The 23,676-nt window shown below is 37.1% G+C and overlaps 3 protein-coding genes across 9 annotated transcripts in view; 1 reads left to right on the top strand and 2 right to left on the bottom strand.

The window, feature by feature from the left end:
- Positions 1-226: 226 nt before the first annotated feature.
- On the top strand, positions 227-2,595 carry LOC129745451 (coiled-coil domain-containing protein 28A-like). Of its 5 annotated transcripts, none has more exons than XM_055738545.1 (5): positions 227-327; positions 445-646; positions 812-983; positions 1,571-1,651; positions 2,086-2,595. In XM_055738545.1, the coding sequence occupies exons 2-5, from the start codon at positions 503-505 to the stop codon at positions 2,301-2,303; spliced, it is 615 nt and encodes a 204-aa protein (XP_055594520.1). In that variant the 5' UTR covers positions 227-327; positions 445-502; the 3' UTR covers positions 2,304-2,595. The 5 variants fall into 5 exon arrangements, with proteins under 5 accessions (XP_055594520.1, XP_055594522.1, XP_055594521.1 ...); XM_055738547.1 differs by adding an exon at positions 1,295-1,373 and having other exon boundaries at positions 275-646; positions 1,428-1,651; XM_055738544.1 differs by having other exon boundaries at positions 280-327; positions 384-646.
- LOC129745453 (cytochrome c oxidase subunit 7A1, mitochondrial) lies at positions 2,565-3,269 on the bottom strand. The gene is made up of 3 exons (XM_055738548.1): positions 3,110-3,269; positions 2,852-2,938; positions 2,565-2,787 (listed from the first exon to the last, which is right to left on the bottom strand). The coding sequence occupies exons 2-3, from the start codon at positions 2,930-2,932 to the stop codon at positions 2,641-2,643; spliced, it is 228 nt and encodes a 75-aa protein (XP_055594523.1). The 5' UTR covers positions 2,933-2,938; positions 3,110-3,269; the 3' UTR covers positions 2,565-2,640.
- Positions 3,270-6,081: 2,812 nt separating this feature from the next.
- The window catches only part of LOC129743698 (fibronectin type-III domain-containing protein 3A-like), a 104,223-nt gene continuing 86,628 nt past the window's right edge, over positions 6,082-23,676 (bottom strand). For 2 of the 3 annotated variants that reach the window (XM_055735804.1, XM_055735805.1), the window contains exons 4-6: positions 14,278-14,575; positions 11,152-14,213; positions 6,082-11,082 (exon numbers count right to left, since the gene is read on the bottom strand). In XM_055735804.1, the coding sequence (XP_055591779.1) occupies positions 10,558-11,082; positions 11,152-14,213; positions 14,278-14,575 (3,885 nt within the window). In that variant the 3' untranslated portion in view covers positions 6,082-10,557. Of the gene's footprint in view, positions 11,083-11,151; positions 14,214-14,277; positions 14,576-14,655; positions 14,858-23,676 lie in introns of those variants that run through there. The other variant, XM_055735806.1, reaches the window with a different exon arrangement.

Raw genomic sequence — 23,676 nt, 5'->3', positions numbered from 1 at the left:
ATAAATCCAATTAGCTCGTGTGAACTCGTTGGAAGAAACATGCATCAGTGTGTAGCGAGAAATTTGCAATAACATTTTTTTAAACAACTAGCTTACGGGCAGCTATTTTTCGCTTGAACCTGCTTGAACGAATTCTATTCAAGGAAGATGCCGACATGTAAGTGGGTAAACAGTATCTCATTGTAGCTGATTTCAAGCTGAGCATGTAGAACTCATTTTTGACACACGAACAACATCAATATCAGCAAACATTTTTGTTTTCATTCGAGTTTTCCACCGTGAGTGGTGCTGCTTATGTGCTTATCTCGATTGTGTTTTCTCGTCTGGGTGGGTAGTGGCCAATGCCATTAGATTGCCTAATTATTTTAAAGTTTTTCTCGTAGCACCTGCGAGGAGAGTCTCTAGTTAGTTTAGTGGATCCTCCTCAAACAATTTCGTTAATAGTTTTAGTAAACCAACTGAAACTCGGCCATAGAGAGAGAAAAATAAAAATTCGGGTGCGATGGAGTGTGACGATGCTGCTGTTGAAAGGCAGAAGCTGGTGTCCAACGACGAGGAGGACGACCAGGCCACAATCACCAACCTATCGTCAAGCGGCCAGGCCAAATCAATTCAAACGCCAATCTCCCCCGTGCTCAGCAATAAGGTATGGCGTGTTAATTGAAATTCGCTTTGTTTGTATACGATGGAGTGAGTCATCATCTGTCGAAAACTTAAGCTCTGCTATCAGCAACTGCATTTCGCCTACAACTTTCTGGAAAAAAGGTCATCTTCCCGAAGGTAACGAGTAATGTTTCCGGAATTGTTTCAGATTTTCTCCAGCAGCGATACCAGTCGCAGCCACAATTCCACTAGCTATCCAGCGAGTGTTGGCAAGGTCAACAATCAAAGCAGCGATGGTCCTCCAGCAGCCCGACTGAACTACGTCAACGAACGCAAAAACCAGGAAGCTCCCAAGGCCAAACCGAAAAAAATTCAAAGAGGTACAAATGCCAAAGCTTTATACATACTAGATATGTCTCCAAATTGTGAGCACCATGTAGTTGTAAATTTTATGTTTAATAGTTTGAATGCCCGTATCTTAGCTATGTTATCATTTCGTTTTCATTTTTTTTAACTTTTATTTTCATGTTTTGGGTATCTCGTGGCACCATGATATAATTTCTGTTTTTGGTTCAAACAACATTTATTGCTATTGTTGTTACGCTATGATTTGTTCATTTGGTGGTATGTTTCGGGATGCTGGGCTGCTGCTAAATGTCTGCGCCGAAATCAAATTCCCACGCATAAGTAGATCTCACTCCAAACAGCGAGATCAGCTCAAGCAACAGTAGTAGTTTTCCACTTAGTTCCCGGCGCAACATGCACAATCTGCGCAATCAGCAGCAGCAACAACCACAATATAATCTCCACACGGGGACCGGTAGGTCCTCTGATCACTCGCTTCTGGCCAGTAGCAGCAGCAGCCGCCAGCACTCGAATGCTGCGACTGCCAACAGTAGCTCGATTAGTTTGAACAAAAGTCACAGCTTTACCTCGCGACCACTGAAGCATCACTCTTTCATATCAGAAGTGCCGGACGTGCGACACATGGAACGGGCCCTGCTCGGTTTGCTGGAGGATTTCCATTCGGGAAAGCTAAAAGCGTTCGGTAAGTTGCTTCGTCTCTTCGTACAACTCTTCTAGGTAAGTAGGTAATTAAAACACGAAAATAAAGATTTCGTCATTTACCCCAAATTTCGTTGGGTAAAGTAAATTGTCGTCGAAGCCCAAATAAGATAAAAGATTGCCGGTATTTAGCAAAGTTGATTTATAAATGCAGAAATAATCTAGTTTATTTTCCTCCGGTCCTACGTCTAGCGTTTTTTATGATAATTCAATGCTATTGACAACAATTTTGAATGCGATTTTGGAATAATAAATTGATTATCGAGAATATGCGATTAAGTGTCCCTCTTAACAGCATATCTAATAATAAGAATTATATAACTTCTTTCGCATTGCCTTAAGGATTTTTGCATTCGTATCACTTGTCGATTTTAGAAAAAGAAAAATACCTTATAACAATTTTATTTACCCTGGCAGGATCTGGTTGTACGATGGAACAGATGACGAGCATCCGCGAACAGCAGGAAAGTCTAGCGAAGCTTCACTTTGATCTGGGCAACGAGTGTTCGCTGAGCAACAATACCGGCACGAACAACGAGGCACAATCCCAGAACAACATGAAAAAGCTGGTCAACAAACTAGAACAGCTATCGTTTTCCATAGAAAAACTTCACTCCAGCAAGGTGGAACCCTAGTTTTTTCCGTTAGTTACTATACTCATGAAGTTTTGGAACATATTTCGAGAACATGCTCACATCGATGATCGAAATTTTTTTATCAAGAAATTTTGTTTATTCATTTAGGGTAAGTGCCAATATTCAGTGAAAGTTTATGGAATAACAGTTCTCATCAGTTAATTTTTTTCTGAAACAATTGAATCTTGAGATGTGTTCCACTAGGTGCTAGGTTCAAACTTCGATGGATTATTTTGGTTTCCATTCACTAGATGACGAAGGTTTTGAAAAATAAAATTTTATTTATCTTTTACATAGTAATCAGTACTCATTGACCTCTTCGAAAATTTGCCACCCATTATTCTGGCTTTTTGGTGGCAAATCCAGCCGAGTAGATAAACCGCAGGATGCCGATGATACCGACACCGCACAGGGCTGCCGTGGTCATAAAGAGCACTTTATCGGCTGGTCCGCCCTTCAAAAATACGGGAATATCGTTGTGAGCCTGGAAATTTTCAAATATTGTCCTTAGTAATATGTACATAAGCTTAGCATTTTTAAGGCCAAACCTGGAAAGTTTTCATTTTTTTGACCAGCGATTCGGGCAGATTGTTCGAGATGTGAACTTTAGGCTCAGCGTGTCCTCCCATGGTAAGCTGAAAGGTAAAGAACAGTGGAAATAAGCTGTATCCATCACTTGATCGTTATGCAATCAACCGTTTTTTAGATCATACTTATTTTTTTATGCTATAAATATTATACTATTTTGTCATTTGAATAGATTCAATGATTCATCTAACATATAAAATAATCAATTTATACATTACATTTGCAGTAGGTTTTCCAACGAATCAGGAATTCGTATCCTTCAGGCTTCCACAGTACGACAGTAAATCGATGACACTAAACTGTTCACGGTCGATCAGGGGAATGATCGAAATGCACTATTTGCAGCTCGCTCGCTACAGGCATGTCATTACTGGTACTTTCATGGCTTGTCATGCACTTTGCGCTATTTTTAACACAATGTGCTATCGAATTAGTTTTCAAAAACGGTGTGCCATTTGATTTAAATTCAGCTAGGTATAGCTAAACCGTTGCACAATTTAACAGTGCTTTTATTATCGCTAATCGAATACAGGATTTTTAGAATAGGAAAAACACTTTATTCGATGAAATGTAGATAAAATACAGATATGTAAATACCATCATCATGTATCAAATCGGGAATGCCGGGACAAATTTTAGAACCCGTAACTAGGCGTCAGCTATCAACATGGAAAAAATATTTTGTAGAGAAAGTGGAATTTTTTCACAAATAATCAAAGTTTTTCGACCTTCTTAATGAGAATTTTATACAATTAAAATTAAAAACTGTAAATAGACAGAATTTTCTTTGAGTTTTATATATATCATATTTTTGTAAAGTATCGCAGCCTTTATGTTGTTACACCGCTAGAACCGGTATGAAATTTCCTTTCTTATGAATATAATGTGGTTTTCTTGCGTGTAATTATATTTAAAATCCAGTGCAAAGTTTAATTCAGGTGTTAGAAAGTCTGAAAAATTGCACATTGATGAAAAGTTGGAAAAACAGTTGCCTTTGAAGATTCGTAAAAAATTCTGTGTTTCGTATTTTAAGAATCTCAAGAAGCGAAAATGTGTCAACTACGTCAACTTTTAAGTCCACTTTTCAAAATTTTTCTACTGTGACTGAAACCATTTTACGGTTATTGATTGAAAAATACGGTTGGTCCATCACTTTTTTACATTTTTTTTTCAAATTTTATATTTTTAATTTCAATATTAAAAATATTTCATTTGAAAGTTATCAAAATTCAATATTCAATTCTTCAAAGTTCTCAAATTTAAAATTAATGAAATCCCAATTTCTACAAAAGTACGTATTTTCTTAAATTAATTTTTATGATGATTTGTTTTGTACTTCCAATAGTATTAATTTTTCACAAAAAAAGGAATCTCCTTATCATCTTTACAGAGATATTTAAAAAAAAAACAGCTAGGTTCTCAAGTGACGAAAATATTATAATTTTTGAGCACCACGAAATAAGCTCTTATGATCTTAAAATAACCTTGATCTATAATGTACGCACTGTAACATGGTTTCTCAATTTTTACCATCATAAAATTTTTGATTTTTCACTTTAATCAATTTTAAAACACGTTTTTACTTAAATTTGTTGACTCGAGGCTTATAGAGCACCACTGATCGAGGCACGGTGAGCATTTTCTGCTGTAGAATCTAACAGTGAATATTTTTTTTTGCATATTTTGAGCCAACTATCATGTTTGCTATCCTGTTTTCTTAGCGAAAATTATACCCGAATAAACGTTATTCAATGTCAATATTTGGCGTTCATTTTCTTCATGCGGATAACACAGTTCTGCCAAATTTTGGTTTTACTGAAAGTATTTTGATACCTTGTTTTGATACCAAAAGAACACGTTCTTTTGCTTTTGTTGGAGTAAATCCTTCGATGGTTTTAGTCATTTTTAGCGAAATTCGGTAAAATGGTTCCCAATAATGGTGGTACAATGCCAAAATTTTGCGCTCGTTACGGATAGTTACGGATGATAGTGGTTCTGACAAATTTTGGTTTCACTGTATGTATTTTAATACCTCGTTTAGCCATCCTTTATCAATAAAATTTTGAAAGCACGAAGAAGCCAAATTTTGGCGATAAATTATACTTTATAGTGACAAGGATACATTATGTCCTCAAAACTAATTTTAAAACGTTGGCCAAACAAGGTTTCAAAAGGTCCCTAATAAAAAATCAAAGGAGTTAAATAAACCAATTGGTTTAAAAACCAAAAAAAAAATTAAAATAACATTAAACGAGGTATCGTTAAAGATTCAATGAAATACTTGGTATAATCAAGTTTTCCGTATATGAAAAGTGAGACCAAATTTTGGCATTGCACTACCTTTATTCGGGAAAAATTATATATAATTTTACTATCAAAGTATGATAGCAAAATAAGGTGGAATTTTGCCATAAAAGTCCGCTCTGGAATGAAATTTTTGTTGAAGAAACCATCTCACCAAGGTCCATTAGGGGTAGGTTTTCGCCGGTGCTATCTTCCAATTCCTCCTAATTGCAGTCATCTGTCGAAATTGTATTGAATCAACTTGTCAAATCAGTCGAAAGATTCTCTTTAATGCAACCAATCTTTCGATTGATTTGATTCAGTAGAACTATTCAACCAAGTAAGCTCACAACACATATAAGAGCTAATTTATACCTCACCTGACTATTATCTGAACAATCTTCATGCAAATATTTGCGTCTTCCAGTAGAAAATTTCACGTAATCTGATAACTCAAAGTCGAAAAGGTGGCTCCAGAGAGTATAACAGTCGAGGTATAGGTCGGGGTTGGGGTCGAAGATGGTATATGTTTATCTAATTTGCGAGGGCTTTGCTAGACAACCGATCACAACTTAATGTGACTAACGAAAAGTAGTCGCTTAAGCAAAAAAGAAAACCTGTAGTTTTCGATGTTGGTCAACACGCAAAATCGTCAATCGGTCACCGATTTGTGGTGGAAAGCATATTTTTTTAGGTACTCCAGCACGTAAAATATAGACCATCACATTTCTCTAACCCGCTTATAATATCTTGATGAACTTACTTTTTGTCGAAAGGGTAAAATGCCAAGACGAAGAAGAAAAAGAAGCAGAGTCCTACGGAATTTCTTTCTCATTCTATGAAATCAACACAAACACTAAAATCATTTTTTTACATAAAATATATTTCTGTTAAATTAAATATTGTTCATATATATTAAGATATTCTTGTTGTTTATATACTTAATGTCCACGTTTTAACATACATATTTTTAATTTATTTTCCATTTTTTTTAAATTGTTCATATATACGTGTATGTGTGTGTGTTGTTCTTGCAGTTATCATATTTTTTTGTTATACAGTACTCCATTGGATGTTTTCTATGTTCATTATAATTGCAATATTATACCGTTTTTTTTTTTTGCTTCCATTTTATGTTGCTGACATATTTTTGTTCGTTCATATCGTTTCAATTATCAATTGCCCCGTTTACATTTATTAGGTCACATCTTCACTTTTCGTATTTATTCTCTTGGCCGTATTTTTGTCGTTCAATCTAAGTCGAATTTTTTCGGCTATCGACGAACTCTCCTTTCAATCACGCCTTTTTTAATGTTTTTTTTGTTGGTTTAAATTTTATTGTTTTGCATATAACTATCCTAGTTTGTTGTTCTGTTTTCCTATGCGTTTATTTGGGCGAAGGAAAATAAAAGTAATAGAATTGGCTTTGTTGGGGAAAAATACAGGTGCAACATCTTTATAATAAACCAATTATAAAAAAAATAAAACAGAAATATAGAAGTTACCTTTTTACAAAAAAAAAAAAAAAAATCTGTGTTTCATGTCAAATTGTTTTAGTAAAATTTACACAGCTACTAACCCCCATTTGAATAATTAATAATAATAATGTTGTTGATGTTCTTTTAATAATATTTGTGTATATTTTTCTCTTTCTTTCTTGTTTTGCTTATTATCTTCTGCGTAATCAGCCGTATCATCATAGTTGGATTTAATTTGTTTTGTATTCGCTAGGCCTAAAGATTTAATACAAGAAACCTAGATTTACGAATATTTTCATTCTATTATCAAGTTGCATTTGTTTTATTTCCTACTTCGTTTGTATCATCATCTCGCACTCGTGCACATGCCATTTATCCACTTTCCAGGTTCGAGAAACAATATTTTCAACAAGAAAATTAAAAACATGATTTGGTTCTGTACCTTTTTTTCTGTGTTATGTACATACAAAATTGTGCTCCTTGCGCCGTACAAAAGATTCCTTTATTTAAGTCAACCTATTGGTGTCACAAGAAAGCAGACATTGTTAACATCGATGTACCTATTGTTTTCTTTTTCTTTCTATTTTGTTTCGAAGAAAAAAATAATTTAACAGTCTAACAACCTACTATAATTTCTCTACCGAATCTGTCAATTCAATTGCCATAGTCATCGAGCAACAATTTGTCAAATCGTCAACCAATTCCACGGTTCCCTCAATAACTCGATCTCCTCTTCTAGATTAGTTGGTTTTTCGTTATTCATCTTGTACCTAGATACTGTTTAGTATTCTTTTTGTAATAGGTAAATGTGATTCTCTTGTCTGAATAATAGTTTTTTTTTCGGATACAAAAAGTATTAGTAGTTTAGCGCTTTTGCTGCTTTCTTCCTTCTTGCTATTGATAATCATTATTAAATTGGTAGTTAAAGCCATTCATGTTCTTAGCTAACCGGGCTCAAACTTTTATTCATTCCTATACTTATCTAGCTGTGTATCCAGACAGCATTCTTGGAAGTTTGATTGATGCTAAACATTTGATTCGCCAAAAAAACAAAGAACAATTGACTGAAATATACAGTTTTTTTTTAAATAATTTTCTACGTTGTTTTTGATTCTTGTTCAAGTTATTTCTACTTATCATTCCTGGGTTGGTTTTCATGCATACATCTTTACATAACACATTAGATTCAGTATCATCCATCGTTTGTCTGGTATTTTCGTTTTGATTGCTGTTTGTTTATTTAAGTATAGTATATGACAGAAACAATTCATTTTAAAAAAACCTACTAAAGAACAAAGGTATACATAAAATATTATAAACTAAACATCTGGAGTGTAAATAATGTTTACTAGGTGTGTTTAGAGTTGCGGTAAAATATAAAAAAAGCAAAAAAAAAATGCATTGTTGACAATATTTTTATTATTGCATGGTGTTTACCGGTTTTACAAACTAGACAACAATGAGAGAGAGAAAGGGAAAAAAAAAACATTATCAACATACAAGCTTATACCACCACAACAGAGGTTTTTCTTCTCTTCTATTTTCAAAAAAAAAAAATTGCCTTTGTGTATAAATAAAATTATAAGATAAATAATCGCGGGTAGGAAATTAATACAACGGTTGTTTAAAGCTACTAAACCAAGTGAAACACGTAACTCAATTTATGCTTTAAGAGCAACAAATAAAAAAAAATGAAAATCCTGATAATATTTTATAAAAATATCACTTCTAAAAAGCTTGGGATGAGAAAACAGAAAATTGCACACAAATTATGGTTTTTTTTTTCAGGAGAGTCTAATGTTTCTAGTTTCAATGCTCTGTGAAAAATAAAACATAAATTATTTATAGAATTTATTTATAGAGAGAAAACCGCACTAGTGCGATTGCGGTAAGAAAGAAGAATTGAATAGTTAAACAAGCACAGATTATGTTTGATTAGAGTAAATATACTCCGACATGTCCTCTGGAAAATGAATTTGTTTCAAACATTGGCCAAACGTGTTCAGAGATGTATCCACGAACGGTCAGAGCTCTTGAGTCTTTTCGAAGTCATACAGCTGAGAACACTGAGATTTCTTCAATAGTACGGATATTTCAATTGGCTTTCTTGTCTATGTTTATTTTCCTCCTTTATCGATGCTATAAGTATTCTGTTCGCTTGTACGTTTTTAAACTCGTGTTGAAAAAATAAAAACATTGTAATGATACAGATAGGTGGTATTTAAAACAAACTGAAAAATTGGAATGCTTACGGCGCAGTTCTATAATTTTATCCATTTGTGTTCATTTTTGAGAAAGAAAATTTTTAGAGGCGGGGAGCTAGGGATCGAAGACCCCTTTCTTCGTTTTAATTATCTGTGTAGTTTATGTAGTAGTTTATGTTTCTAGCAATTGTTGAGGCTTTTGCTGTTTTGTTATCTCAAAGTTCTATATTTGGACACGCCCATTTTAGATTTGTTTGTCGTTTTGTTTCACAAGTACCACTGATCTGTTCTATTTTTGCTTTACATATATTTAATAATACTATAGATTTCATCTTTATAGGCTATTTTCATTTTTCTGTTGGATCCAGATAGTGGATATCGGTAATGAAGTATAAGTTTCAATATCATTAACGGATTAGCCACGGAATTGTTTTTACCTTGTTTGTTTTTCCTACTAATCGACTATTGCCAAAACAAAAACAAATTTCAACGGATACCTACCCCAAAACCAAAACAGTGGAAAAATCAAAGAAGCTTCTTCACTCAGTTTGCTTCCTATATAAGCGTATAATAAGGACACTCTCATTCCAGGACACTGATATCGAAAGTTTAAGCCGTGCATTGTTCGACTAACACCAATTTCGTATCAGTTCAACTGTCCTTATAACATAAACAATATAGCAAATTTAACATATATTTTTAGTTTACTAACACATCTTCCAAGCGGAATTCTCAGCTCTACCTTGACAACACAAAATTCTACTATATGTGGGTAATATTACGCGAATATTTTTTGATGAATTTTTCGTTAAGGGATACTCAGAAAGAGTGATTGGAAAAAAAGTGTTGGTGCTCATACTTTTAGAGCCACAGAACGATTGAAGCAAAGTAAATGTAAATCAATTTTTTTTTCTATTTAATACATTTGTTAAGAGAGCATCAACGAGTGGAAAGTTAAAAAAAAAACTCGACTATTGATTATTTTAAATCGTCGATTAAAAGGGCACTCGTAAGAAAAACATTAAGCGATTTAAATTTCTGATGATTCCAATTTACAAACCAGCTCAAAATAACATCAATCATATAACTTTTAATGAACTTCCAAACAAACTTCTTGATCTGTCCACTCTGTGATGTATGCTCAGGTATCATTCTCCAACAGCAGATATAACAGGTATGTTGCTCTTATCATGAAACCTCTAACAAGAAGACTAATGATCTTAGAAGTCCTGATGTTTTATTGAAGTTGAACAAGACTCTCAAGAATGATAACAGCAAATAGCCATATATGTACGTGTAAACATAGACAATTTGTTGACAACAAAGCAATAATTTTCCGATGCATAGATTTCCTATCATTTTGGTTTGATTATTCATTCTGTATCATCTCTTCATACTTGGGATTTCAAAACAAATAAAAATTCAGTTAAAAAGTCCTGATTTTTTTCTTGATTATTGATTTAGCTAAATCCCAAACATATCAGTTTTGTGACAGAGAGACAAAGCTGCATGTTTGTGTGCGCCTCTGTGAGTAGGTATATTGTATAAGCTATATTCGTTACCAGCATAGGTATGAGCTTTCGTATAAGGTGACGTGTTACGCAAATGTACTTATGCAGCTTTATAAATTGAAGATAAAATTAAACATACACGTTTCAGATATTTTTCTTCATTTTAGATAATGTTTTTGATCCTGGAAATTTACTTCAGACATGCAGCCACAATTACGGAAAACACAATAAAGACCAAAACGAACACAACGGCCTTGCTCGAGTCATTTTCCAACAAATTGGAAACGATCTGAACAAGGCTTGTGCCCTTCTGGATCCGAACGTTTGCCCCGTTTTGATTCACACTACTAGCGTTATAGTTCACCCCGGACGCAACCGAACCGCTGTGATTGCCGGCAGCGGCATTCATCAAAATCAACTCACCGCGACTGTTTACTACATTGCCAGCAAAGTAGGTCCTTGGCGATGAAGTTGATCCTCCGCCATCAACCTCGTCATGACCGTGACCATGACGAGAGTGATGGCTGCCACCATGCTGATGTGCGCTCGCGGATGATATTCGATGCGGCGTCAACTGGTGATGCAGTATGGGAGAAAATTGGCCGTAAATTTCTTCTCCATTCGAGCGGACTCGAACTGGACACACTTTGAAAAGGTAGTCGATGCCGTAGCACAGATTGTGGAACGTATATCGCGTTTCAGGTCCACGATAGATCTACAATGTTGGAAATAAAATCGTTAGATTATCAAATGTGTTTATTTAGGCTTTTTAAATTACACATACCTCGAGAAATTCATGATCCTTAGCTTTTGCCATTTGCAGCACATACTCAATGGCATCGGAGAATGGATTGTTTCGGCTGGTTTGCCACTCGATTGTCAAAACACCGACGGATGAGGAACCACCACCAGTGGTCAGGTGAGTGCTTCCCTGAACGATGGTATTTGAGGCGAGATTGGTCGCGTTGCCGTTAAGTGCTGGTGGATGTTGCGGGGAGCTATTGGCACTTCCTCCTAGCGGTTCAATATACACACGGGGTGCCTTGATTGTGTTGGGCGTTGCAGCGGACGTCACGAACACGAAATCTTCCGAATAGTCTCCCATGCCAGCATGCTTCGTTTCCACTGCTATCCGGAAGGTGTACGGGGTTAGTTCATGCAATTTCATCACTTTACAAGTGCTACGCGTTCCGGTGTACACGTTCTGATACTCCCCGGTTCGATTGTTTTCCACTTCAACGTAGTACCGGGCAAGATCTGCCAGATTCTTTCCTTCACCCCAGCGCAGCTTTAGGTGTGAAAAACCATACTGTATACACTCCAATTTTGGTGGTTTTGGTGGCAGTGGTGCGGTAGTAAATTTGATATAAGAAGAGAAAGGACCGCTTCCAATGTCGTTGACGGCCTGTATCCGTAGTTTGTACGACGTTTCTGGATGCAGTTCATCTACAAGTAGCTCGTTACGCGTAGTTTCAGTTCCATCGCTACTCTGGTCCAACAAATTCATAGAGGTCTCGTCCGACGCCTTCTGATTTTTGGCAGTGAGGGAGCTTTCATCAATTGGGTCTTCGTTTTCGTTATCGCTGTCTTCGTTATCATCCTCTTGGTCACTATCATCGCTGTCTTCGCTCCGCTTGGCTGTTTCAGAATTTTCGTTCTTGATCCGGCAGAGTGTTGTTGCTGCTAAAACCGATATCGTTCGATCTCCACATTCGATGTAGTAGTGGGTTATTGGTGCACCATTGCATTGAGGTGTTTCCCAGCAGATAAGTATACTTTTGGCCGTAATTTTATGCTGACCTAATATCGGTACATTAGGTGAAGCCGCTGGAGTCGTTTGTGAGAACGTTGACGAATAGCGAGAGCTTCCAGAACTATTGACTGCACACACTCTGAAGTGGTAGTTTGTGAAAGGAGTAAGATTTTTTAGTTCAGCTGTTCGCTGAGGGCCATGGAATACAGTTTGGAAGAGTAACTCTGACCCATCGGCATCAGGCGTCGAGCTAGAACAAGACGGTGTCGTACTGGACTGTAGGATGTATTCGTTGATCGGTGCACCATTACAATGAGGCTCGTCCCAATTTGCAGACAAATGTGTTGGCGATTTAACCAGTATGTTGAGCTCTTTGGGAGCATTTGGTGGTGCTGCACCAGCATGGAAGCTATACTCTGCAGACCAGTCGCCCGCTCCGATACGATTGATTGCACGAACCTGTACTGTGTACATTTCCCCAGGCCTAAGATCCTTCACAACGCAAAATTGATCCTTACCTCGATAGCAAGAAGTTCTCGTCTTGTTGGACAGTTCTACTTCCATTTCGTACTCCAAAACAGGAGCCCCGCCGTTGTAATCCGGTTTTTCCCACATTAAACAAGCAGCATAAGGTGTAGGTGCACCATTGCAATGGGGCCGTTGAGGAGCTCTCGGAGTCACCGGTTCCGTTGTCACAAGACTAGGCTCCGAAAATGCACTTATCCCTCCCGGACCTTCACACAATACCCTTATTTGATAAGCAGTTCCGGGGCTCAGTCGCTCGATCAACGCCTCCGGTTCCTTTCCACTGTATACCCGTTCGTACATTGACCCGGAATTGATCTCCACATGGTACAGACTGATCTCAGCACCACCCGTATCGACCGGTGGATCCCATTTGACCTTAAATGCAGTGGCATGTATTTTACCTTTCACCTGCGGTTTGGCAGGTCGACCTGGGCAAGCTGGAAGTGTTTTAAATATCACCTCCTTGCTAAAGGGACTTGTACCATTTTCATTTTCGGCTTTTAGTCTGAATTGGAATGTCGTTGCCCTCCTTAAACCTACACATTCGTACACGGTTTCTAGACCGGAGTAGATGTTCTTGTAGCCGTAGCCTTGGTCCAAATCGTTCATTTGCAGCGTGAATCCTTCGCTTTGTGATCTCCTCTGCCAGGCCAACTTCAAAGTTGTGGCCGAGGCATGTTGTAGTGTTGGTGGTGGGGGTTGTTGCGGTGGATTACCAGCGGTGTTGAATTTGGCTAAATCCGAATACCCACTACGACCGTATTCGTTGACCGCCAATAATCGGAATATGTAGAACGTCGATGGATGCAGTTTATTAACCGTGAATTGTTTTCCTTTCGTTTTGCAAACTTCAATAAAATCACAATTCTCGGCATTGATCAAGTGTATCATTCCGTTGTATTTGCCATTGTCGTATTCCAAAATATAATTGGTGATGTGGGCACCGTTATCAGTGGCCGCGTTCCAACGCAGTTGGAGGGAATTTTTCGTTCTTGCTATCAAAGTTGGTGCCTTCGGAACATCCGGCTCACAAGGTGGAGTGTTGAAAACCGTAGGGTCAGTTGGTGCGCCATGCAATTGTTCCAAGTAAACCTGCAATCGAACCGTATACTCTTGGCCGGGACGCAAATCTTGCACCATACAACTCAATGAGCTACCCTTGAAAATACTCTTGTACTTATTTTCTTTGCCCGGATCGCTAAGAAGCAGCTCGTAATGTAGATCCTGCACATTGAACGGAAGCGTTTCACTGGGAGGAATTGGCGATGGAACGGACCATTGGAACAGTGCAGACCGTGAAGTAATTTCGTTGACCTGTGGAGATTGCACCGAACTGAGATGTTCTATGATTGCCTGCATATCGTCTTCTTCGTCCGGAATGCTTGGCGACTCTTCGCCATCTTCGGAAGTTGCCACCGACGATGTACCATTCCGTTGATGGGCCGTTGAAACCTGGTGGGGTAGATGTTGATGCAACAGCTGATGCGACGGCTGCTGATGGTGATGGTGCTGATGCTTACGTACACTGCCATTCGTTTCCGTGTGCTTCCGCGGGGACAATGCATCTGAAAGCAATGAATGCGATGAGTTCTGGGTGACTGTGCGTATTGATTGTGCTGTAATACTTACTCAATTCACGCTGTTTCTGTTCCAGTTTTCGTAACATTTTTGTGTGTTGTCGCACGGCTCGTTCGTCTTTGTGGTACTGATTGTTGTTGTTGTGAGGTGGCGAGGGCGAATGGGTCACGTTCGACTGAGGGGTGTGCAGCGTGTGGGTTGCGGCACCTCCTGCCCCTGCTGTTCCACCCCCAGGAGCTGCTGCACCGGCTATCAGAGGTGACTGGAAAAGGTGCGGTGCACCCGGTCCTGGTCCGGCCTGGTATCCAGCCGCCAAATGATTATAGAACTGTGGTGTACTACCGTTGATCTGTGTAGGATAAAAAAAATGCACTTCATGAAATTACACTCAATCAACGCTGATATGGGTTTGCATTTTTTTTTCTATACCTTAATCACCAGTCTAACATTCCGATGATGAAATTCATCTTTTTGGGGTTCCATAATTTTGTCAAGTCAATATTCCTCACTGCTAGTCATTCATAGACTGAGCCTAAATTTTGACACGTTGCCTCGGAGAGAGCCTCCCTTGTAATGCAACAGGGGAATATTAACGCCACGACATCATTTTGATATGGTTGTGAAAAAATACAATCACTCCTGTATTATCAGCTACAAGAACAGTCTCACTCAAACACTAGTTGAAGGTAAGTACTCGACTGGGCCGTATAGTCTAAATGGTACTTTTACATTTCAATACTATTGCTTGAATGCATAAACGTCCTATAGATACATTCATTATAATAACATGGTTTTTTGAGCTTTAAACTTAAAATCTTGTATCAAAATATGCAAATAATAATCGTAGAAATCGAGACTGAAAATAAAACCTTTGGGGTCATATTATTTTTAGACCTTGCAATCATTTTTTTCCCGATTTACTTTCTCTCCATGAGCTTTAGTGTTGGCAGTTGAACAGTTGGCAATCAGGTGCCTTTTTTATTTGAAGAAATCATTTCTCGTCTCTATTTTACAGTGTCATGCCAGGCGGCTACCGTTATCAGCACCGAGAAACAAAACAAAACGTCGAGACGACCCGGTGTGGTAATTTAATAACAATAAATCATAAACAAATATCACTTCCACGAATCGACTGCCGGCCGACATATTTACAATCGACTCGGCCAGTGCTAGCACTAGGTTGAGTATTGCGGGGTGCAGCTTGTTGACGTGAGGCAAGTTTGTTTAGGTATAGTTACCTAGTCTGTCTATACAATTTCATTTTCACTTGATCGAGCGATGCACTCGCAGTTATATGGCTGGTTTGAAGTGATGAATGTTTTAGATAATTATTATCTAATTCAAAACTCTTGGAAGAACTTGAGCCAACTAGCAAATAGAAACCGTACTTTGTAGAATAATGTAGGTACTTACATTTGGATTTATTTTTACACTTATCTATTTAACTAGTCCAAAAAAGTCATCCTGGTTTCGATTTTAGTAAAGAGCGAATGCACCAGCATCACTGAACCGAGAAAATCGAGTTTAGACTTTGAATCTCAAAAACAAAATATTTATCTGATAAGTGTGTATGTAGAATCAAAATGTAGGTCCTTGAACGTACTATCCAGTCAGCAAACATTCTGATTCGTGACTCTTTAAGAAATAAGAAAACTATCTATATCTATATATATCGTTATCAGAATCGATGCTTTGGAAGGGTCATCGTGCACACAAAAGAGGCTCTGAATGCCTTGTATTTAAACCCATAGCAACAGTCAAAACCTAATGGGAGTTTAACAAGAATCATGGGGATCGCTCTTTGAACAGGTTTAAAAAGGCTTTCGATGTGGTAAAGTCTGTTGAAATCTCTTCAACTCACGATCACCACATTGTAACTTGTTAGAACAATATTTTTGACGGTCGCCATGAATTTCTATACTAAAAAAACTGTCGACAAAGCGGGTATCGCATTTGGTCACTGCGGAGATCAAGCACAACAGTGAGAAAACTTCAAAACTTTGATACAACGGATCATACAAACCAGTTTGTTATGAGATAGTAGATTGAGAAAAGTATAGGCCACAGATGACTTCCTTGTGGCACAAACAGATTTTAGTATAAAGATACCGTCACCCGGTGAAAAATATTACAGCAACTCCAACTCTTCTTCAACGATACCTTTTACAATTTTAACAAACAACCTTGAAAATATTTATTAAGAACATCCAACAAATTTTTAACAATATTATCAAAGTCTTTGAAAGATTTTCATGAATTCAATTCTTTCGTATTTTTTTTTTTTTTTTGTTATTTTTGTAATTGGTAGTTGATCAAAAACAACGATGACTATTGTCCAACATTGAGAATGGTAACGTTGTCGAATAAATAGTGCATAAAACGTGTGCTCCCCACATAATCGGGCTCATAACTTCCCCAGAGTGCGCTAATTGCGGAGTAATCACACATTGACAATCGCCACAAAACGAGCTGGAAAGGGACGAGGGGGAGCGAATGATTACACCCACCATTGTGAATATTTTTCGCGTCGATTGTCGTAACGCGTGATGTAAAAAAAAGTCGCATAAAAAAACTTCACCAGCTGAATTGGCACGCAATAGGTAGTAGGTACACATTTCGTTCTTTACCGATGATGATGATGATGATGATGGACTCTTCTCGTGTGACTGAACACAAAAGACACGTAAAAACAGTTTAAGGCCAATTATAGCACAACGACCCAGCCATTGAAATTGAATTTTTGTGCAGCATTCGAACAAAGCGAAGCAGCAACCAAACATCTTCCGTCCTTTTTCGGCGGTTCAGTTGTGGAACAGATAGATTTTCGACGCCACTGATTGATGTCGCGCAGATCTCTTCAAGCATTCTTTGGTTGGCATTTTTTGGTGGTTGCTTCGTTTGCCTCTCTCGGTATGATAGATTGTTCTGCACAGTTCAACTCCAAGGACGTCTGAGCAATTAATTCATACACCTAGCAACAACGTATAAACACAAAAAAAAGTCATACAAAAAAGACTAGAATTGGCCAAAGTTTGACACTCGAAACACAGCACCAAAATATTGTCATCCATCAACGCAGCGCTTCTTGTTCACCAGCATACATCTGGACAAAAAACATCCGGTTTTTTTTACCTTAAACCAAAATCCCAACTGCTGTTGTTGTTCGTGTTGTGGCTTAGATACACCGGTTTACAAAATGTTTTAACCAACAATCCATAATATAGTTTAATCAGAAATACATTGATTAGATTTGTTAGATCTTACCCTTGACAGCAAGACTTACAAGTTTTATAGTTAGTCTAAGAATCATGCAAAGCTCGACGCTTTCTCTGATACGGACATCAAAATTCAATACACATTGAAATCAATTTTAATCCGACATTGAAATTTTAAAAAAGCATTGAATGATTCCTAAACAAAGCTGTTATTTGTCATGTTCTAAAATGACAAATTTCACAAAAGTTCAGTTTCAAATTTTTCTAGCCGAACAACCATAGCTTTGGCGGATTATTCAATACCTTTCTATACACTTTGCGAGTGTTGTCCAGTGTAATTACCAACATTCCGCGGCTTGAACTATGCATTTCCCGGCCTAGCAGTCGTCACGAATAGACCGCAATCGGTCGCGCTAGAGAAGCATGACTATCTACTAAGCTACTACTACTACCTGCCTCATTTTGGCCCCAACAACAGGTAGCCGAAAGACGGCTAGCTGGCCGTGCCGGTATGCCAACAAAGCCAAAGTCAAATGGAAACACAAATTGCAGACCATGAATTTAAAATTAAAATTTGTCGAAAATCGCTGCAAATATTTCAAGGAAACCCGAACGTCCCATCAACAGCAGCAGCAGCCGGCATTAACCTTTTGGCTTTTCCGTACATTCGCTGATTGGTGTTTTGCATGGAGCCGAGTGAAAGGCGAATTCGGTGGATTTCTGCGCAGCGCATCGTTTTGTATCTTTTTGTTCGCTTTGGTTTGTTTCGTGACGAATCATCAATGATGTTTTTCACTATTGTTGATTCCTTCCCTTTGCGGTGGAATGTTGATTTTGATTTCGAATGCACTCGGGAACATTCATTATTTAGTAGATCGATCTATTAACAACAATGGCATGAAAGTTCGTATTCAGCAACAGTTGTGCAAAGTATTTTGATTATGTAGTTACTTGGGAGATTCGATTCTTTTTCAGATTTTGCTTAGCGATGGGGGCCATTCAGTGGTTCAAACTTGGAATGGTTATTAATTATCATAAATCGAGGAACAAAATTAACGAGTTCTGACAAAGTATCCAGAATTGAAATTAAGAACCTGCAAACAACGTTTAGTAGAGGTGGAAGTTAATGAATCCACACTTTAAGACATTAAAGCAATGCCATATCAGTTGGAGTCGGACAAGAATTTTCAATGAATTTTTCATTCTAACACATAACTCTCAAAAGGGGTCGCTTTAAAATATAGGTAGGAGAAAGTCGAGTAAGACAAACACAGATAAAACGGACACTTTCAATATTTCGAAAATTACAATGTTTAGCAGGAATCTAATGGTGGAAATATGTTCGCCAATGTTTTCAAAGTAATCGATGATTCCTTTGAATTCAGCCACAGTAGTAACATCACTGTTTGTCAAAGTGTAACATCACTTTCGAGACCTGTTATTGATTTACAGCAGACAGGTCATATAATAGTACACAAAACAAACAAAATCTTAGAAGATACACCATGAACCATGATGTAATTTTCTCGATTACTCGCAACATTTTCGAAAACTTCAACCGTTTCAAACGCCGGAGAAATCCACGAATCCCGGTCGACGAGCTTACGGGCTTGTTAAGTTGCTAAGTCGATTAAATAATAATAAAATAAATAATAGGTCGGTTACAAGGCCGTGCGAACGGGGAAGAGGGGGCGTTTAGGGGTTTTGAACCCCCCTCCCTGTTCCCATGGAGATATTTCCAAGTAAAATTTTTAGTTCAAGAAATAGATTTACCAATGTTAACAATAAATTACTTGATCCCAAAAAGTATTTTGGAATAGGTGTCAAAAAATTGGCTCGTTTCCGGCGGAATTTTGTGTCAGATGACTCTACTCTAGGCCAGTGGTCGACAACCTGCGACTCTTTGATGCAAAGCTGTGGCTCTTTAGCTCACTATGCAAATATTAGGTACTTATTTATTAAAAAGTATATAGAAAATTCGTGCTGAACCGGTATTGTAGTCTCGTAATCTGAAACACGATTTATCATAAATTTCATAATATTCATAAAAAAAATAGATTTTATTAAAGCCAAAATTTATCGTTTTTTAAGCTGTTTTTTAAGCATTGGTTTTAATACAACACAAACTTAAATCAAATTATCACCAACACACTTATTAATTTTAAAATCATGTCAACACGAAAATAAAGCTGTAGCTTACGAAAAATCAAATTCCCTATAGACTCGAAAACTACTGAGCCGATTTACGTAACTCTTGGCAGGTGGAGATATTGAAAGCAGGGGAAGGTTCCTATTATGGTTTTAGACCCCTCCCTGTTTCATGAAGGGGGGGAGGGGTCTCCCAAACAAAAGGCAATTGTTTGCATAACTCGAAAACCATTCAAGCAAATGATTTGTGGTGGTATTTGGGTACGAGGAATGTTTCTTCGAATATTAGGTACCCCTCCCTCCTTTCAGTGGGAAGATAGGAAGGGGAGAGGGGCCCTACCTTACAATTTTTTACATAACTCGAGAACTAATCAAGATATTGGAATCAAATTTGGCATGAAAGGGCATTGGAACACAAGAAATGTTTCTATGGATGTTTTTGATCCCTCCCTTTTTCAGTGGGAATCAAGACAGGGAGGTGAGAGGGGCTTCTTTACATTTTTTCATTGCGTAACTTGAGAACTATTCGAGCAAATAGAACCAAATTTGGCTTGGAGCAATTTTTGGGTACGAGAAAGGGTTCTATGAATATTTGATTCCCTTCTCTTCTTTTTGTGGAGAGACAATGAACATGTTTTCATGAAATTTTGAGTACAATTTTTTTTCATAACTCGAGAACTTATCCAGCAAATGGAACCAAATTTCGCTTGGTAGGGTATTTGATAAGTTAAGGGGAATGTTTCTATGAATATTTGGTACTACTGCCTCCTTCCAGTGGAGTGATTTGAAGGAGAGAAGGGGCTCCGTTACAATTTTTCACATAAATCGAGAACTAATCAAGCAAATGGAAACAAATTTGACATGGGAGGGCATTTGGAATCGATAAATGGTAATATGCTTATTCGAGACTCCTTTCTCTTTCAATTGAGGATTACGTTAGGGAAGAGAGGAGCTCACATAACTCATAACATAACTCACATAATTGTTTTATATAAACCAAGAACTTATCAAACATATGGAACCAAATATGACATGGGAAATCATTTGGGTATGAGAAATGGTTCTAGGATTATTTGAATCACCATCTTTTTATAGTGCGTACATAAGAAATGGGGAGGGGTTCCAATACATTTTGGTATAGAAGTAATCAAGCAAAAAAACAAATTTGACCTGGGAAAGTATTTGAGTACAAAATATGTTTGTATGGAATTTTACAGACCCATGCCTTGGAGAGGTGGGGGACGGAGGAGGTTCCATTTAAATGTTGATGTATCGCTTAAAACTTATCAACCAATACAACCAAATTTGATAGAGTTCTTGATTACAAAAAAATTGGATCCCTACCTACTTCCAGCTTTTGCGAATGGGAAGGGGCAAGGGTGGTTTCATACAAAAAAAAACAAAATTTAAATAATTTCCTAAAATTTCATTTATTTTTGGAAGGTGTTGCAACGCACACCGGGTCAGCTAGTTATTTATAAAAAAAAGGAGGTTTTTGATAACCTTTGTTTTGTTGATGATCAACGTGATCCTTATACCGTTTAAACAATCGCAAACATTTTTGGCAAACATTTAAAATTTTTTTTCAATTTCAAAACTCGTATTTGCATCATAAGGCTCAGTCATTTTAAGGATATTTTTGGATTTCTCAAACCATGGGGCCTAAAATGCTTTGTTTTGGTTCAAAACTCATTCATGGTTTTTACAGAATTTTTTAATTACGAATTTTTGACTACCAAAAAGAGTTAAAAAAAATTAAATTTTAAATTTAAATTCACTATTCATTTTTATTTAATAATTCGATCTCCCTTTTAAGACCGACACTTTTTTTTAAATTTAATTGCTCGAATTTAAAAACAATAAATGTCTGCATTTCAATTCGACTCATGCTAAAAAAGTTATTAGACTTAAAAAATGGGGTAACTTTTTTCAGGGTGATATTCATCACTGTAAATGCTGTGTCAAAATGTTAGAAGCAGTGTCTCTCATTAATAGAGATGAATATCGCAATGAAAAAAATACCCCAATTTTTGAAGTCTAATAACTTTTATATCTTAACGGGAATCGAAATGCAGTCTTCGGATGAAATATTTTACATAGTTTAGGCTTTAAGAAAACCTGTTTTCAAAAGAAATTGGTCGAGGGGATCGAAGTTATTCAGAAAATCCATTTTCTTTCTTTTCTTTTTCCATGTTCCTCCCGAACAAAATGTCTCAAAATCCCATACAAACTTTAGGCTCGTTGAGCGACCACTTCCCGTGATCCGATCTGTCCCAAATTTGGCATGAGACCTTGTACTGGGCCTAGGATCGATTTAAGCGTGCAGCGCATAGTTTTTTCAAATGTCGGTTCATTTGGGGCACTCTAGGTCTGTCTAACCTAAGGTTGCCAGAATTTTTTCCACTCCCATCCGGGCCTAGCAATTCCGGGCATTTTTTCAAAAAAACCTGGCAAAATCCGGGCATGGATTTCAATTTTTCAAATCCAAAAACCGGGCAAAAACCGGGCAAAATTTAGGTGTTATAATTTATAAAAGCAAAGAAAAAATGCAAAAAAATGAAATAAATATATTATTAATGTAATTGCAGACTTCCAAAAACTTTTTGGAACACTTAAATATTTAAAGGTTTATAAAAGTAAATCAGCGAAATAATTTGAAACAACCGTTGAAAATTTCCATACCGTTAATCGATATTGCTGAAACTTACTCAAAAACTTTGATTTTTTTTTGGTTTCTTTGTGAAAATTGTGAAAAAATCCGGGCAATATCCGGACTTTTTTCACGATATCCGGGCAACCGGGCCGGACCGGACTTTCTCGAAATTTTGCATCAAATATCCGGGCAAACCCGGATAAAACCGGGCAATCTGGCAAGCTTAGTCTAACCCGACTTTCTTCTATGTGTTAATGATCCGTTAGATTCTTTCGTGCAGTATCTTATGCCGAAACTTGATGTACCATCAAGACGCCATTCACCGCCCAGTTAAGCGGTTTTTCAACTTCAAACACACGTGTAATAAAAAAAAACGACGGCAGATTTTTATTCGCTTTCTTTTCCAATACATCCCAAAACTGCTCTACTTTAAATAAAAAATTCAGTGGAATGCGAAAAATGTACGCTTTTCAAAATAATCAACTAAACTTTGGGGTGTTCAACCGGCCCTATTACCGCCCACTCGACTTTTTCGGGTATCGATAATGTTTTCTTAAGGAAAAATTATCTAAACAACACGGAAACTGTTCTTTTTAGTATTTTCCATACAACGAGCTGTCAAAACCATATTTTGGCTCTTTAGAGAATACATTTTGTGAAATTTTTCCGCAAATTTAGTACAAATTTTAACAAAGTGCGTTGACTGACAAAATGATGATTCCCGGCAAACAACCTCAAGTAACCGGTTACTTTCAGCGATAAAACATCATTTTCTAACATAATCAAACTAAATGCTTCTTACAATTTACACATTTGACACAATACATGCGTTAAAAACAAAGAAATTGTGCGTGACCAGTCATTAGGAACCCACACTTTTTTTATACACCAATTACCCGCCCATTACTAAACGCTTAAAAAAACAACAACTATTGAAAAATCGAAAATTTTTTGATGCAAATCTATTCTACGAAAATAAAACTATCGTTTCAAGTCGATTTTAGGTCCAATAGGTACTATCTAGTAAACAAAAACCCTTTTTGCCCTATGAGTACAGTAATGCTTAGTTCGCTAACAGGCGTCGAATTCAATAATTTGACCGGAAACGAAAAACCAAATATTTTATTTCTGGCTATAGTTAGCATAATTAAGTGATGTTTTTTCAGTGAAATGGTCGAACAATGATGCCGACACAGAACACAGGTCTTATATTTGGAGAAAACATCCCAGTTTTTTTTTAAATACACACAAAAGGGTGATTTTGGGCGGTAAATGATGTCTGGGCGGTGAATGGCGTCTTGATGGTACCTTAATCTTCGAACACTTTTGATCGTTATTGTTCCAGTCATAAGATTGCAGACTTTTTTCAGAATAACGTAGGAATAAGTTTTTATCCTCAACGTACAATTTACAAACTTTTTCAATTTTTGTTTT

Source organism: Uranotaenia lowii, chromosome 2 (genome assembly GCF_029784155.1).
Source record: "Uranotaenia lowii strain MFRU-FL chromosome 2, ASM2978415v1, whole genome shotgun sequence".
Classification (NCBI taxonomy): domain Eukaryota; kingdom Metazoa; phylum Arthropoda; class Insecta; order Diptera; family Culicidae; genus Uranotaenia; species Uranotaenia lowii.
Note: the sequence above shows the minus strand (reverse complement) of the source record. Positions and strands in the feature narration are given on the sequence as shown.